Genomic DNA, 18810 nt, shown 5'->3' with positions numbered 1-18810 from the left:
GGAAATATTCATTACTGTAGTATGGGTGGAATTATTCAAACCATATCAGTGGGACCTCCTTCCTTAAACTCAAGTTTAGCCGGATCACTCAGGTAACTGCAAGGAAGGTGCTGTAACCCAGGGCAACCAATCGTCGAGCTCCATTAAATAAATAACATCCACTGGATAGTAAGCGGTAGCCAACAATAATCACTATGAGCAGCGTTGGCTCTACCCTTATTTCCTACGGGGTTGGTCCTGTAGTGGTAACAAGAAACCCCCCCATAGATCTCAGGGATGGTCCTGGTTATATCAGACAATCACTCCTTAATATAAAATGAAAGAAAGAAGCCCCAGTGATAGACAGAGCGTTGCACTGTAACATGGAACAATGACTGGTGCCTCTATGGGGGTTGGTGCGACCCAGTCATCTCTGCTCATCTGATCACCATTGACCATTATACTAAAATAGAAAAAATAATGATACACACACAACTATCAAATTAACTGTAAGACGGTGGAGAACCACAAGTGTTAGTGCAGCATGAATGTGACGCCTTCTCCAGAACCACAAGTGTTAGTGCAGCATGAATGTGATGCCTTCTCCAGAACCACAAGTGAAGCAGGTTCAGCTAATGTAAATGGTGAAGGGTATTAATACCAACCACAGGCACCGGAGTTTCTACAAGTTTGGGTGATTCAGTTGGTTTCTTTTTACAATGGAAGTAGCTTTCCTTTAAGGAAATTTGGTGTCACCAGTTCCATAAAACCAGAGTAGGCTGCCCAGACTGGGACCTTGGTTAATCGTGTGATGTGGGGGATATCTCATCCATGCTGTACACTGAGCAAGGGTCATTCTGACAGTGATGGGGGGTTAGAACCTATCGCCTGCTGTACTGTAGACACAAATATATTAGATGTGGAAGAGGCGTTAAGTGAGCTCACACAATGAACAGAAGATGCAGCAAGTTAATGAGTTCAAAAAGTAAACATCCAAATTTAGTGAGAGGACTAAGAGTGGTAATCTAACCAAACGTTCTGACCAATCACTGCTGCCCGGGGTAATTCCAGGGGGTTGGAGAATATACATTACACTAGAGGCAATATGATGATAACTATGGACCTGGGACTCTCACATCAATAGTAGGAAGATTAATGGAAGTGTTTAAAAAAAATATTGACTATTGAGAGTCAAACAAATGATAAGATGGCAGCGGGGCTTTCTTGCTGGGAGATCATGTCAAAGAAATCTAGAGGACTTTATTGACTTGATAAGGAAAATGATAGATCATTGGACTACTTACAATTTAGCATCTGTCTGATTTGGATAAAGGACTGTAGATAGTGGACTTACTGTACAGATGGATCTATGTCCTGTTCCTTAGAGTAAAATATTCCGGTCATCTCTAATGCGGACACTTAAGATGAAATTCCACCAATAAAACATTAAAAATTTCAATGCCAAGTGTGTAAAGAAGAAAAGATTTTGTGAAAGTTTTGAACCTCTGCCCTGGCTCAAGTTACGAATGATCTCCTCTCGGCTAAAGCCATGGGCCACTACTCCCTCCTGATTCTCCTCGACCTCTCAGCGGCCTTTGACACCGTTGACCACTCCCTCCTGCTTCACACCCTCCAGTCCATTGGCCTCTCTGGTACTGTCCTCTCCTGGTTCAACTCTTACCTTGCTGACCGTTCCTTCTCTGTTTCCACCTCTGAGTCTCTCTCCCCCTCTTCCTCCCTTCCAGTCGGGGTCCCTCAGGGCTCTGTCCTTGGACCCTTACTATTCTCACTATACACCTCTTCTCTGGGTGCACTCATCAGCTCCTTCGGCCTCAAGTACCACCTTTATGCTGATGACACCCAGCTCTACCTTTCTTCTCCTTATCTCTCTCCCTCCCTTCTCTCCAGGGTATCCGCATGCCTCTCTGCCATCTCCTCCTGGATGTCCTCTAGATTTCTTAAACTCAATCTTGCTAAAACTGAACTCATTGTCTTTCTTCCCTCTCGTACCTCCTTCCCCTCTGACCTCTCTATCACTGTTGACAACGCCTCTATCTCCCTTGTTCCCCAACTCCGCTGCCTAGGTGTCATCCTCGACTCCTCTCTCTCCTTTGCCCCTCACATTCACTCTCTCGCCAAATCCTGCCGTTTCCAGCTTCGCAACATTGCCCGCATTCGGCCCTTCCTCTCCCAGGATGCCACCAAATCTCTCATCCACTCTCTGATTATCTCCCGCTTGGACTACTGTAACCTTCTCCTTATCGGCCTCCCCCTCTCTCATCTCGCTCCCCTTAGATCTGTACTTAACGCCGCTACTAGGCTTATTTTCCTCTCTCGCCGTTCCACCTCTGTCTCCTCACTCTACCAAGCCCTTCACTGGCTCCCCTTCCCCTACAGAATCCTTTTCAAGCTCCTCACTCTCACTTACAAGGCACTCGCCAACTCCACTGCTCCCTACATCTCCAACCTTATCTGTATTCACACTCCCTCCCGCCCACTGCGATCGTCCAACGATCGTCGCCTCTCTTCCCCCCTGATTACCTCCTCTCACGCACATATTCAAGACTTCTCCCGCGCCGCTCCCCTCCATTGGAATAAGCTCCCCCGCTCCATTAGAACTTCCCCTAATCTGTCCTCTTTCAAACGAACATTAAAAACCCACCTTTTCCTAAAAGCCTTCCAGTCTCATGCCTAAACTCCCACTGGTCGGCTTCCTCTCTTTCTCATCCCTTCTTCCCTTCTCCCCCTTCCTCGACTCTGTCTCCGTCTCATCCATGTGCCTTTAGATTTTACGCTCCTTTGAGCAGGGCTCTCCTACCTCCTGTTTCCATCACTTTTAACTGCGCTTTTCAGCTACTCAGTTCACCTCCTCTCCAACCCTCTGCCCTCTGTCTCCTCTCGCTTCTCTCCGCTCCCCTCAGTGACTCTTTACCTGTCATCCGTGTCCACCCTCTTGGGCCATAGTTACCTGCCTGTACTCACTTTTCCCCTCCCTCTCTTTCTTGTTGTGACTGAGCCCCCAGAGTTATAGTGCTTACTGTTACTTGTACTGTGCTGTTTCACCTTGTACTGTGCCATTGTTTGTCCTTGTACGGCGCTAAGGATACTTTGTGGCGCCCTATAAATAAAAATTAATAATAATAATAATAATAACCTCTGTACAAAACCAATCACATCCTAGTGCTGACACCTAGTGGCAAACTCCCTCCATGACCGTTCTGATCTCTAACAACCTCTCTCCGTACTGTGCACTGGTCACTGTCAGTAATTACTGTGATTACTTCTGAGGCCTAAACAAATTTTTGAAAATAATTTGAGTAACCGTTGGGATAGTAAAACCTCTTTCCTGTTGTTAAAATTAAGAATGAATACTGTGAATGTAGGAATAACAACATATAGGAACTGACATGTTGGACTCCTTAGTAAAATGCTTTTGCTCTCCCAGATGCCGGAGGTGAGCAGATAACTATGGGTGGGTCACATAGAGCACAGGTACACTGTACACAAGGTCCCGGACCCCCCGGAGACATCCTGTATTCATATAACGTCATGGATCAGATATTATCAGTCTGTTGCAATATGACTTCCAGACATATTGAGATCTAGATCCATTAACTATTACTAGAAAGAGGGATCATTGTAGGGACTACAATTAGGGTTATTTCATGTCCCTGCAGACAGGGCCACCTTAACAACAGTATGGGCCCCCGGGCACAGCAGTGCACCGGGGCCCCTATATATAAATATATAAGTAAAAAAAAAAAAAGAGGATATATATATATATATACCCAACTTAAACGATCCATACAATTTCCACTATAAAAGTAAAGTCATTTTTTTTTTTTAAAAAAAAAATCCCCCTCTTAACTTACCTTTCAATCGCGATAAGTTGAATCCTCTTCAGCACTTCGTCGCTGTGCTCCTCCATGCTGTGCTCGCAGTGAATGTCTGGCGTGATGACGTCATCATGCCCGACATTCACTGCGAGCGCATCACGGAAGAGAAGACCAGGGAGTGAGCCGAACGGTCAGGTGACCGCAAAAGGTAAGTTTCTTTTTTCCTTTTTTTTTTTTTCTTCTTTACAGGATTTTTTACAGCAGCAGACCTGCCAGGGCCCCCTTTCCCCCTGGGCCCCCGGGCACCTGCCCATCGTGCCCAATGGGAAAGACGGCCCTGCCTGCAGATCTATAGTTACAGGAATCTCCCCGTTAGTCCTTCCTGCTGCACCACATTCCTTCCTACTCTTCTCCTCCCCAGGATCTCACTAAGTGATAACGCACAACTAAGAACATTCTACTTCAAAAATTGTAACCACATATAATCATATGGAACATCCCCAACATATCTTCTTTCATTTAATGTAAAGGGTCTGAATTCCCCATCAAAGGAGGTCTCTTGCATGTACCAGGGATAAATACTCGTCCAATCCTGGTAAACAGACCATGTTCTAAAATACACTGAGGACGGATCAATATAAGTAGAGATGTTCACTGACCCCTGTGTTTTGGTTTTGGATTTGGATCTTTATTAACTTCGTGCTTTGGTTTTGGTTTTGGCAAAACTGCCCTCGTGTGTTTTGGTTTTGATATTGGATCCCAATTTTTTTTTCTTAAATCCCGATTTGTTTTTAAAAAAAATCACATAATTTGGCTCTTTTTTTCCCTTACATTATAATTAACCTCAATAACATTAATTTCCAGTCATTTCCAGTAAATTTTTGTAAAGTGAAAAGAACACTGCTACCCCTCCTGTTCCTGTATGAGCAATGGCACTGAGCAATGTCACTGGAGACTGGAGAGTGACAAGAACACTACTACCCCTCCTGTTCCTGTATGAGCAAAGGCACTGAGCAATGTCACTGGAGACTGGAGAGTGACAAGAACACTGCTACCCCTCCTGTTCCTGTATGAGCAATGGCACTGAGCAATGTCACTGGAGACTGGAGAGTGACAAGAACACTGTTACCCCTGTTTCTGTGTGAGCAATGACACTGAGCAATGTCACTGGAGACTGGAGAGTGACAAGAACACTGTTACCCCTGTTTCTGTGTGAGCAATGGTGCTGGATCTCCTGGGGAGGGGAGGTATTTATGGAATCCAAAACCGTGAGATCTGACAATGCAATGATGACGTTTTGCCTCGATTCAGATCCGAGGATGCACGGAGTTGCCGAGCCGGCTAGCGAGCCTACTCGGTTCCCTTAAGTTCGGGTGGGCTCTGTTTTCAGAAAACCGAGCATGAGCATCTCTAATTATAAGAAGAGATGGTCACTGACCCCCGTGTTTTGGTTTTGGATCTGGATTACCTTCAGGTTTTGGTTGGTTTTGTATTGCAATTTTGTTTAAAAATCAATTTTTTGGGGCCCAAAAAAAACCAAATTTAGTGCTCCATCTGTTTCTTGGATAAGTAATGTAATTGTAAAGCTAATAAATTATGAAAAAAACAGTTTAATTCCTGGTAGGCCGTCATTAATTCTACACACAAACCAGATTGTCTTCCTCTCCATCTATGCATATTGGCAATGCAGCCATCATCTTTGGGTGTATATTACACCCTACACTTATAGTTAAATATCTAAAGAAATGGACCAAGGCAATTTGGTTTCTGTCTCTATAGCCCCCCCCCCCTCCACTTGTAGTTGAATAGAAAAAAAGCAGCCTGCATAGACTGTAGAATTAGAATATTAAAAGAAATGGACAAAGGCAGTTTGGTATCTGTCTGCATCATAATCATCAACATCCTCATTAGCGCCCTCGTCGCCTACACAAATCTCCCCCTCATCCTCTTCTAATTCCAAAGTAGCATCCTCAATTGGTGTATCACCGGCTACACTCGGGCTGTTCAGGCACACATCAGCAGAACTGCTGAAAGGGCCCTTCTTTATGGGTAGACTGTCACTAACAGAATGCTCACGATTAGACATCCCACTGGTTGATGGACTCTCCACAGGGATTGGTGTCATTTCTGATTCAAAGCAAACATTATCCTCTAATGCCTTACTGTTATCTTGCAGCTCGGCTTTCACGCCTAACAGTAGTTGTGCACCACTTTTAGACTCCAAATTACTTGGTCTTGCTTGGTCACGAGTAACCGTACAAGAAGAAGGCTCAGTAACATTTTTTGATCTGCCACTAATAGAGAAAGGCAAAGGCCTCATTCTTTCTTTGCCACTGCGTGTGTAGAATGGCATATTGGCAATTTTTTTTTTTATCAGCAGTTAACTTTTCCTCAGTTACACTTCTTTTTCGCTTCAAAACGGTAAATTTTTTGGGGTGTGTGCTTTTTTCCCTGATTTAAAAAGACTATGTACTTTTACATAGACTTAACCAGATGACGTACTGGGAACACTACCATCAGGACTGGTGCCAGCACCTGCTTGCTGATTCTGCTCATATGTGGACTGCTTTGAATCCATTTTAATGAGGCCAAAGCACTTGTAGTGCAAATTATTGTATAGAAACTGCTGCTAAATATGACTTTTTGCAGCCAGAAAAATTATTGTTTCACACTGGGGAATATGGGACACCCCAAAGCACTGCTCTAACAATTGCTAATAGAATTGGTATCAGAATTGAAATAATAATAGAAAGAATAAGGTGTACAATTATTGCTCTGTCCCTGCTCTAATACAGCCTGTGACCTAACCCTGCTCTCTCCCTCTGGAGATGGATTGCTGTGTAGGCTGGTATTTATGCATTTCAAATATCGCGAGAGCCGAGCTCTGAGATCCGACTACATCACAATGACGTTTTGCCTCAATTTCGCATCCGAATGGGCGGAAGAGTACCGAGCCTACTCAGCTCGGTACTCGGATAGGCAAAGTTCGGGTTGGTTCGGATCTCGGGGAAACGAGCCGCCCAACTCTAATTATAAGTCACATATATTGGGTGCAGACTTTAATACTATTAGTTTTGGTAGCTAAAACTGCATCCTATCTAGGATCCAAGGCTTTGAACAAACACAAGTTTATATGATGTCTTTAGAATAAAGAACCCAACATCTAAGGAATATACTTTTTCTACATAATTGATATCATTTTATCAGATTGCCAACTCACTCAAATAACGATGGACCGTAGTACAGACCCAATTACCTGGTCAGATGACTCACCTATTGCAGCTTCATTTAACTGTCTCACTGTCCATCGTCACCTCCCATTCTGGAGGCTACACAACGTCCTTCTGAGAATATTACATATCATATCACCATGGCGGCTATATCAGGTGCTATAACTCACTGCTGTCATGTATAACGTAGGATATGCTCTAAGCCCGTCTTATGATAAGGTGAGCACCTTGTGTACTATTCAGAGTTACACAGAACTTTAGATAGTGGAAAACTACGGAACACGATTTGTACTTACTCTGCATAATGCCCAATATGTATATCTGGGAGACTAGATTTCAAGCTTTGTCTTCTAATCCATTTTTGAAGCGCTCACCCTGTTCCATCACCCCAAAGATACATGACTTCAACTATATTATATTAAATATGTGGTTAAGCTTCAATTATTATTATTATTATTATTATTATTATTATTATTGCTAATAATTAAATAATATTTCCAATTGTAAAGCGCTACGGAATTTGCTGGTGCTGTATAAATAAATGATGATGATGATTATGCCACAGTATTATGTAATACTGTACAGAAAATATTTAATAATTTGTATCAGTCCCTGACCCAATGGGAGCGTACAGTCTACATTGCCTACCTCACAAAGACACACACACACACACACACATACACACATACACACACACACACACACACACACACACACATACATACATACACACATACACACACACACACACACACAGACACACACACACAGACACACACACACATTAGGATCCATCTGGTGAGCAGCTAATTATTTTTAAAGTATGTTTTTGTAGTGCAGGAGGAGACCGGAGCACCCTGTGGACTGGAGTCGGATACGTTATGTGACCAGTTTCCTCTGGGCTGATGGAGATTTTGTTGTCTTTCAGGTTGGTGGTGCCAAGATATCTACGGCATTATCATAGCTGCAGTGTCAGGATCTGCTCTTCTCATGTCCATCTTCCTGTGTTTCATCAGCTGCTGTCTGTGCAGAAGGAGAAAGTATGAGAGACACTCAGGTGAGAGGTGTAATATGTGATAATACTCAGGTGAGAGGTGTAATATGTGATAATACTCAGGTGAGAGGTCTGATAATACTCAGGTGAGAGGTGTAATATGTGATAATACTCAGGTGAGAGGTGTAATATGTGATAATACTCAGGTGAGAGGTGTAATATGTGATAATACTCAGGTGAGAGGTCTGATAATACTCAGGTGAGAGGTGTAATATGTGATAATACTCAGGTGAGAGGTCTGATAATACTCAGGTGAGAGGTGTAATATGTGACAATACTCAGGTGAGAGGTCTGATAATACTCAGGTGAGAGGTGTAATATGTGATAATACTCAGGTGATAGGTGTGATAGTACTCAGGTGAGAGGTCTGATAATACCCAGGTGAGAGGTCTGATAATACTCAGGTGAGAGGTGTGATAATACTCAGGTCTGAGGTGTAATATGTGATAATACTCAGGTGAGAGGTGTAATATGTGATAATACTCAGGTGAGAGGTCTGATAATACCCAGGTGAGAGGTCTGATAATACTCAGGTGAGAGGTGTGATAATACTCAGGTCTGAGGTGTAATATGTGATAATACTCAGGTGAGAGGTGTAATATGTGATACTACTCAGGTGATAGGTGTGATAATACTCAGGTGAGAGGTCTGATAATACCCAGGTGAGAGGTCTGATAATACTCAGGTGAGAGGTGTGATAATACTCAGGTCTGAGGTGTAATATGTGATAATACTCAGGTGAGAGGTGTAATATGTGATACTACTCAGGTGAGAGGTCTGATAATACTCAGGTGAGAGGTCTGATAATACTCAGGTCTGAGTGTAATATGTGATAATACTCAGGTGAGAGATGTGATAATACTCAGGTGAGAGGTGTTATGTCTTACTACATGCTAGTGTACCAGCCCGGCTTATGTGTTACTACATGCTAGTGTACCAGCCCGGCTTATGTCTTACTACATGCTAGTGTACCAGCCCGGGTTATGTCTTACTACATGCTAGTGTACCAGCCCGGCTTATGTGTTACTACATGCTAGTGTACCAGCCCGGCTTATGTCTTACTACATGCTAGTGTACCAGCCCGGGTTATGTCTTACTACATGCTAGTGCACCAGCCCGGCTTATGTGTTACTACATGCTAGTGTACCAGCCCGGGTTATGTCTTACTACATGCTAGTGCACCAGCCCGGGTTATGTGTTACTACATGCTAGTGTACCAGCCCGGCTTATGTCTTACTACATGCTAGTGTACCAGCCCGGGTTATGTCTTACTACATGCTAGTGTACCAGCCCGGGTTATGTGTTACTACATGCTAGTGTACCAGCCCGTCTTATGTCTTACTACATGCTAGTGCACCAGCCCGGCTTATGTCTTACTACATGCTAGTGTACCAGCCCGGGTTATGTCTTACTACATGCTAGTGTACCAGCCCGGGTTATGTCTTACTACATGCTAGTGTACCAGCCCGGGTTATGTGTTACTACATGCTAGTGTACCAGCCCGGGTTATGTCTTACTACATGCTAGTGTACCAGCCCGGGTTATGTGTTACTACATGCTAGTGTACCAGCCCGGGTTATGTGTTACTACATGCTAGTGTACCAGCCCGGGTTATGTGTTACTACATGCTAGTGTACCAGCCCGGGTTATGTCTTACTACATGCTAGTGCACCGGCCCGGCTTATGTCTTACTACATGCTAGTGTACCAGCCCGGGTTATGTGTTACTACATGCTAGTGTACCAGCCCGGGTTATGTCTTACTACATGCTAGTGTACCAGCCCGGGTTATGTCTTACTACATGCAAGTGCACCAGCCCGGGTTATGTGTTACTACATGCTAGTGTACCAGCCCGTCTTATGTCTTACTACATGCTAGTGCACCAGCCCGGCTTATGTCTTACTACATGCTAGTGTACCAGCCCGTCTTATGTCTTACTACATGCTAGTACACCGGCCCGGCTTATGTCTTACTACATGCTAGTGCACCAGCCCGGGTTATGTCTTACTAAATGCTAGTGCACCGGCCCGGCTTATGTCTTACTACATGCTAGTGCACCGGCCCGGCTTATGTCTTACTACATGCTAGTGTACCAGCCCGGCTTATGTGTTACTACATTCTAGTGCACCAGCCCGGGTTATGTGTTACTACATGCTAGTGTACCAGCCCGGCTTATGTCTTACTACATGCTAGTACACCGGCCCGGCTTATGTCTTACTACATGCTAGTGCACCAGCCCGGCTTATGTCTTACTACATGCTAGTGTACCAGCCCGTCTTATGTCTTACTACATGCTAGTACACCGGCCCGGCTTATGTGTTACTACATGCTAGTGTACCAGCCCGGGTTATGTGTTACTACATGCTAGTGTACCAGCCCGGGTTATGTCTTACTACATGCTAGTGTACCAGCCCGGGTTATGTCTTACTACATGCTAGTGTACCAGCCCGGGTTATGTGTTACTACATGCTAGTGTACCAGCCCGGGTTATGTCTTACTACATGCTAGTGCACCGGCCCGGCTTATGTCTTACTACATGCTAGTGTACCAGCCCGGGTTATGTGTTACTACATGCTAGTGTACCAGCCCGGGTTATGTCTTACTACATGCTAGTGTACCAGCCCGGGTTATGTCTTACTACATGCTAGTGCACCAGCCCGGGTTATGTGTTACTACATGCTAGTGTACCAGCCCGTCTTATGTCTTACTACATGCTAGTGCACCAGCCCGGCTTATGTCTTACTACATGCTAGTGTACCAGCCCGTCTTATGTCTTACTACATGCTAGTACACCGGCCCGGCTTATGTCTTACTACATGCTAGTGCACCAGCCCGGGTTATGTCTTACTAAATGCTAGTGCACCGGCCCGGCTTATGTCTTACTACATGCTAGTGCACCGGCCCGGCTTATGTCTTACTACATGCTAGTGTACCAGCCCGGCTTATGTGTTACTACATTCTAGTGCACCAGCCCGGGTTATGTGTTACTACATGCTAGTGTACCAGCCCGGGTTATGTGTTACTACATGCTAGTGTACCAGCCCGGCTTATGTCTTACTACATGCTAGTGCACCGGCCCGGGTTATGTGTTACTACATGCTAGTGTACCAGCCCGGGTTATGTGTTACTACATGCTAGTGTACCAGCCCGGCTTATGTCTTACTACATGCTAGTACACCGGCCCGGCTTATGTCTTACTACATGCTAGTGCACCAGCCCGGCTTATGTCTTACTACATGCTAGTGTACCAGCCCGTCTTATGTCTTACTACATGCTAGTACACCGGCCCGGCTTATGTCTTACTACATGCTAGTGCACCAGCCCGGGTTATGTCTTACTAAATGCTAGTGCACCGGCCCGGCTTATGTCTTACTACATGCTAGTGCACCGGCCCGGCTTATGTCTTACTACATGCTAGTGTACCAGCCCGGCTTATGTGTTACTACATTCTAGTGCACCAGCCCGGGTTATGTGTTACTACATTCTAGTGCACCAGCCCGGCTTATGTCTTACTACATGCTAGTGCACCGGCCTGGTTTATGTCTTACTACATGCTAGTGTACCAGCCCGGCTTATGTCTTACTACATGCTAGTGTACCAGCCCGGCTTATGTGTTACTACATGCTAGTGCACCAGCCCGGCTTATGTCTTACTACATGCTAGTGCACCAGCCCGTCTTATGTCTTGCTACATGCTAGTGCACCAGCCCGGCTTATGTCTTACTACATGCTAGTGTACCAGCCCGGCTTATGTGTGACTACATGCTAGTGTACCAGTCCGGCTTATGTCTTACTACATGCTAGTGTACCAGCCCGGCTTATGTCTTACTACATGCTAGTGTACCAGCCCGGCTTATGTGTTACTACATGCTAGTGCACCGGCCTGGTTTATGTCTTACTACATGCTAGTGTATCAGCCCGGCTTATGTCTTACTACATGCTAGTGTACCAGCCCGGCTTATGTGTTACTACATGCTAGTGCACCGGCCTGGTTTATGTCTTACTACATGCTAGTGTACCAGCCCGGGTTATGTCTTACTACATGCTAGTGTACCAGCCCGGCTTATGTGTTACTACATGCTAGTGCACCGGCCTGGTTTATGTCTTACTACATGCTAGTGTACCAGCCCGGCTTATGTCTTACTACATGCTAGTGCACTGGCCCGGCTTATGTCTTACTACATGCTAGTGCACCAGCCAGGCTTATGTCTTACTACATGCTAGTGCACCAGCCCGGGTTATGTCTTACTACATGCTAGTGTACCAGCCCGGGTTATGTGTTACTACATGCTAGTGTACCAGCCCGGGTTATGTGTTAGTACATGCTAGTGCACCAGCCCGGGTTATGTGTTACTACATGCTAGTGTACCAGCCCGGGTTATGTGTTACTACATGCTAGTGTACCAGCCCGGGTTATGTTTTACTACATGCTAGTGCACCAGCCCGGGTTATGTTTTACTACATGCTAGTGTACCAGCCCGGCTTATGTGTTACTACATGCTAGTGTACCAGCCCGGGTTATGTGTTACTACATGCTAGTGTACCAGCCCGGGTTATGTGTTACTACATGCTAGTGTACCAGCCCGGCTTATGTCTTACTACATGCTAGTGCACCGGCCCGGCTTATGTGTTACTACATGCTAGTGCACCAGCCTGGGTTATGTGTTACTACATGCTAGTGTACCAGCCCGGCTTATGTCTTACTACATGCTAGTGCACCAGCCCGGCTTATGTCTTACTACATGCTAGTGCACCAGCCCGGGTTATGTGTTACTACATTCTAGTGCACCAGCCCGGGTTATGTGTTACTACATTCTAGTGCACCAGCCCGGCTTATGTCTTACTACATGCTAGTGCACCGGCCTGGTTTATGTCTTACTACATGCTAGTGTACCAGCCCGGCTTATGTCTTACTACATGCTAGTGTACCAGCCCGGCTTATGTGTTACTACATGCTAGTGCACCAGCCCGGCTTATGTCTTACTACATGCTAGTGCACCAGCCTGGGTTATGTGTTACTACATGCTAGTGTACCAGCCCGGGTTATGTGTTACTACATGCTAGTGTACCAGCCCGGCTTATGTCTTACTACATGCTAGTGCACCGGCCCGGCTTATGTGTTACTACATGCTAGTGCACCAGCCTGGGTTATGTGTTACTACATGCTAGTGTACCAGCCCGGCTTATGTCTTACTACATGCTAGTGCACCAGCCCGGCTTATGTCTTACTACATGCTAGTGCACCGGCCCGGCTTATGTGTTACTACATTCTAGTGCACCAGCCCGGGTTATGTGTTACTACATTCTAGTGCACCAGCCCGGCTTATGTCTTACTACATGCTAGTGCACCGGCCTGGTTTATGTCTTACTACATGCTAGTGTACCAGCCCGGCTTATGTCTTACTACATGCTAGTGTACCAGCCCGGCTTATGTGTTACTACATGCTAGTGCACCAGCCCGGCTTATGTCTTACTACATGCTAGTGCACCAGCCCGTCTTATGTCTTGCTACATGCTAGTGCACCAGCCCGGCTTATGTCTTACTACATGCTAGTGTACCAGCCCGGCTTATGTGTTACTACATGCTAGTGTACCAGCCCGGCTTATGTCTTACTACATGCTAGTGTACCAGCCCGGCTTATGTCTTACTACATGCTAGTGTACCAGCCCGGCTTATGTGTTACTACATGCTAGTGCACCGGCCTGGTTTATGTCTTACTACATGCTAGTGTATCAGCCCGGCTTATGTCTTACTACATGCTAGTGTACCAGCCCGGCTTATGTGTTACTACATGCTAGTGCACCGGCCTGGTTTATGTCTTACTAGATGCTAGTGTACCAGCCCGGGTTATGTCTTACTACATGCTAGTGTACCAGCCCGGGTTATGTCTTACTACATGCTAGTGTACCAGCCCGGCTTATGTGTTACTACATGCTAGTGCACCGGCCTGGTTTATGTCTTACTACATGCTAGTGTACCAGCCCGGCTTATGTCTTACTACATGCTAGTGCACCGGCCCGGCTTATGTCTTACTACATGCTAGTGCACCAGCCAGGCTTATGTCTTACTACATGCTAGTGCACCAGCCCGGGTTATGTCTTACTACATGCTAGTGTACCAGCCCGGGTTATGTGTTACTACATGCTAGTGTACCAGCCCGGGTTATGTGTTAGTACATGCTAGTGCACCAGCCCGGGTTATGTGTTACTACATGCTAGTGTACCAGCCCGGGTTATGTGTTACTACATGCTAGTGTACCAGCCCGGGTTATGTTTTACTACATGCTAGTGCACCAGCCCGGGTTATGTTTTACTACATGCTAGTGTACCAGCCCGGCTTATGTGTTACTACATGCTAGTGTACCAGCCCGGGTTATGTGTTACTACATGCTAGTGTACCAGCCCGGGTTATGTGTTACTACATGCTAGTGTACCAGCCCGGCTTATGTCTTACTACATGCTAGTGCACCGGCCCGGCTTATGTGTTACTACATGCTAGTGCACCAGCCTGGGTTATGTGTTACTACATGCTAGTGTACCAGCCCGGCTTATGTCTTACTACATGCTAGTGCACCAGCCCGGCTTATGTTTTACTACATGCTAGTGTACCAGCCCGGCTTATGTGTTACTACATGCTAGTGTACCAGCCCGGGTTATGTCTTACTACATGCTAGTGTACCAGCCCGGGTTATGTTTTACTACATGCTAGTGTACCAGCCCGGCTTATGTGTTACTACATGCTAGTGTACCAGCCCGGCTTATGTCTTACTACATGCTAGTGTACCAGCCCGGCTTATGTCTTACTACATGCTAGTGCACCAGCCCGGGTTATGTCTTACTACATGCTAGTGCACCAGCCCGGGTTATGTCTTACTACATGCTAGTGCACCAGCCCGGGTTATGTCTTACTACATGCTAGTGCACCAGCCCGGGTTATGTCTTACTACATGCTAGTGTACCAGCCCGGCTTATGTGTTACTACATGCTAGTGTACCAGCCCGGGTTATGTGTTACTACATGCTAGTGTACCAGCCCGGGTTATGTCTTACTACATGCTAGTGCACCGGCCCGGCTTATGTCTTACTACATGCTAGTGTAACAGCCCGGCTTATGTGTTACTACATGCTAGTGCACCAGCCCGGCTTATGTCTTACTACATGCTAGTGCACCAGCCCGGGTTATGTCTTACTACATGCTAGTGCACCAGCCCGGGTTATGTCTTACTACATGCTAGTGTACCAGCCCGAGTTATGTCTTACTACATGCTAGTGTACCAGCCCGGGTTATGTGTTAGTACATGCTAGTGCACCAGCCCGGGTTATGTGTTACTACATGCTAGTGTACCAGCCCGGGTTATGTGTTACTACATGCTAGTGTACCAGCCCGGCTTATGTCTTACTACATGCTAGTGCACCGGCCCGGCTTATGTGTTACTACATGCTAGTGCACCAGCCCGGGTTATGTGTTACTACATGCTAGTGTACCAGCCCGGCTTATGTGTTACTACATGCTAGTGTACCAGCCCGGGTTATGTGTTACTACATGCTAGTGTACCAGCCCGGGTTATGTGTTACTACATGCTAGTGTACCAGCCCGGCTTATGTCTTACTACATGCTAGTGCACCGGCCTGGTTTATGTCTTACTACATGCTAGTGCACCGGCCCGGCTTATGTGTTACTACATGCTAGTGCACCAGCCCGGGTTATGTGTTACTACATGCTAGTGTACCAGTCCGGCTTATGTCTTACTACATGCTAGTGCACCAGCCCGGCTTATGTTTTACTACATGCTAGTGTACCAGCCCGGCTTATGTGTTACTACATGCTAGTGTACCAGCCCGGGTTATGTCTTACTACATGCTAGTGTACCAGCCCGGGTTATGTCTTACTACATGCTAGTGTACCAGCCCGGCTTATGTGTTACTACATGCTAGTGTACCAGCCCGGCTTATGTGTTACTACATGCTAGTGTACCAGCCCGGCTTATGTGTTACTACATGCTAGTGCACCAGCCCGGCTTATGTCTTACTACATGCTAGTGTACCAGCCCGGGTTATGTCTTACTACATGCTAGTGTACCAGCCCGGGTTATGTTTTACTACATGCTAGTGTACCAGCCCGGCTTATGTGTTACTACATGCTAGTGTACCAGCCCGGGTTATGTCTTACTACATGCTAGTGTACCAGCCCGGGTTATGTTTTACTACATGCTAGTGTACCAGCCCGGCTTATGTGTTACTACATGCTAGTGTACCAGCCCGGCTTATGTCTTACTACATGCTAGTGTACCAGCCCGGCTTATGTCTTACTACATGCTAGTGCACCAGCCCGGGTTATGTCTTACTACATGCTAGTGCACCAGCCCGGGTTATGTCTTACTACATGCTAGTGCACCAGCCCGGGTTATGTCTTACTACATGCTAGTGTACCAGCCCGGCTTATGTGTTACTACATGCTAATGTACCAGCCCGGGTTATGTGTTACTACATGCTAGTGTACCAGCCCGGGTTATGTGTTACTACATGCTAGTGTACCAGCCCGGGTTATGTGTTACTACATGCTAGTGTACCAGCCCGGGTTATGTCTTACTACATACTAGTGTACCAGCCCGGCTTATGTGTTACTACATGCTAGTGTACCAGCCCGGGTTATGTCTTACTACATGCTAGTGTACCAGCCCGGCTAATGTGTTACTACATGCTAGTGTACCAGCCCGGGTTATGTTTTACTACATGCTAGTGTACCAGCCCGGCTTATGTCTTACTACATGCTAGTGTACCAGCCCGGCTTATGTGTTACTACATGCTAGTGTACCAGCCCGGCTTATGTCTTACTACATGCTAGTGCACCGGCCCGGGTAATGTGTTACTACATGCTAGTGTACCAGCCCGGCTTATGTCTTACTACATGCTAGTGTACCAGCCCGGCTTATGTCTTACTACATGCTAGTGTACCAGCCCGGTTTATGTCTTACTACATGCTAGTGTACCAGCCCGGCTTATGTCTTACTACATGCTAGTGTACCAGCCTGGCTTATGTTTGACTACATGCTAGTGCACCAGCCCGGCTTATGTGTTACTACATGCTAGTGCACCAGCCCGGGTTATGTGTTACTACATGCTAGTGTACCAGCCCGGCTTATGTCTTACTACATGCTAGTGCACCAGCCCGGCTTATGTTTTACTACATGCTAGTGTACCAGCCCGGCTTATGTGTTACTACATGCTAGTGTACCAGCCCGGGTTATGTCTTACTACATGCTAGTGTACCAGCCCGGGTTATGTGTTACTACATGCTAGTGCACCAGCCCGGCTTATGTGTTACTACATGCTAGTGTACCAGCCCGGGTTATGTCTTACTACATGCTAGTGTACCAGCCCGGGTTATGTCTTACTACATGCTAGTGTACCAGCCCGGCTTATGTTTTACTACATGCTAGTGTACCAGCCCGGCTTATGTCTACTACATGCTAGTGCACCAGCCCGGGTTATGTCTTACTACATGCTAGTGCACCAGCCCGGGTTATGTCTTACTACATGCTAGTGCACCAGCCCGGGTTATGTCTTACTACATGCTAGTGTACCAGCCCGGCTTATGTGTTACTACATGCTAATGTACCAGCCCGGGTTATGTGTTACTACATGCTAGTGTACCAGCCCGGGTTATGTGTTACTACATGCTAGTGTACCAGCCCGGGTTATGTGTTACTACATGCTAGTGTACCAGCCCGGGTTATGTGTTACTACATGCTAGTGTACCAGCCCGGGTTATGTCTTACTACATGCTAGTGTACCAGCCCGGCTTATGTGTTACTACATGCTAGTGTACCAGCCCGGGTTATGTGTTACTACATGCTAGTGCACCGGCCCGGCTTATGTGTTACTACATGCTAGTGCACCAGCCCGGCTTATGTCTTACTACATGCTAGTGTACCAGCCCGGCTTATGTGTTACTACATGCTAGTGTACCAGCTCGGCTTATGTGTTACTACATGCTAGTGTACCAGCCCGGCTTATGTCTTACTACATGCTAGTGCACCGGCCCGGCTTATGTGTTACTACATGCTAGTGCACCAGCCCGGCTTATGTCTTACTACATGCTAGTGTACCAGCCCGGCTTATGTGTTACTACATGCTAGTGTACCAGCCCGGCTTATGTGTTACTACATGCTAATGTACCAGCCCGGGTTATGTGTTACTACATGCTAGTGTACCAGCCCGGGTTATGTGTTACTACATGCTAGTGTACCAGCCCGGGTTATGTGTTACTACATGCTAGTGTACCAGCCCGGGTTATGTGTTACTACATGCTAGTGTACCAGCCCGGGTTATGTCTTACTACATGCTAGTGTACCAGCCCGGCTTATGTGTTACTACATGCTAGTGTACCAGCCCGGGTTATGTCTTACTACATGCTAGTGTACCAGCCCGGCTTATGTGTTACTACATGCTAGTGTACCAGCCCGGGTTATGTTTTACTACATGCTAGTGTACCAGCCCGGCTTATGTCTTACTACATGCTAGTGTACCAGCCCGGCTTATGTGTTACTACATGCTAGTGTACCAGCCCGGCTTATGTCTTACTACATGCTAGTGCACCGGCCCGGCTTATGTGTTACTACATGCTAGTGCACCAGCCCGGCTTATGTCTTACTACATGCTAGTGTACCAGCCCGGCTTATGTGTTACTACATGCTAGTGTACCAGCCCGGGT

At 46.4% G+C, this 18810-nt stretch overlaps 1 protein-coding gene across 2 annotated transcripts in view; it reads left to right on the top strand.

Moving 5' to 3' along the window:
- Positions 1 to 18810, top strand: part of LOC142139686 (uncharacterized) — a 48454-nt gene that overhangs the window by 20818 nt on the left and 8826 nt on the right. For both annotated transcript variants that reach the window (XM_075197512.1, XM_075197511.1), the window contains one exon: positions 7974 to 8102. In XM_075197512.1, the coding sequence (XP_075053613.1) occupies positions 7974 to 8102 (129 nt within the window). The remainder of the gene's footprint in view (positions 1 to 7973; positions 8103 to 18810) is intronic.

This window comes from Mixophyes fleayi, chromosome 2, assembly GCF_038048845.1.
Source record: "Mixophyes fleayi isolate aMixFle1 chromosome 2, aMixFle1.hap1, whole genome shotgun sequence".
Taxonomy (NCBI): domain Eukaryota; kingdom Metazoa; phylum Chordata; class Amphibia; order Anura; family Limnodynastidae; genus Mixophyes; species Mixophyes fleayi.
This window is presented reverse-complemented; position numbering and strand designations above follow the sequence as displayed.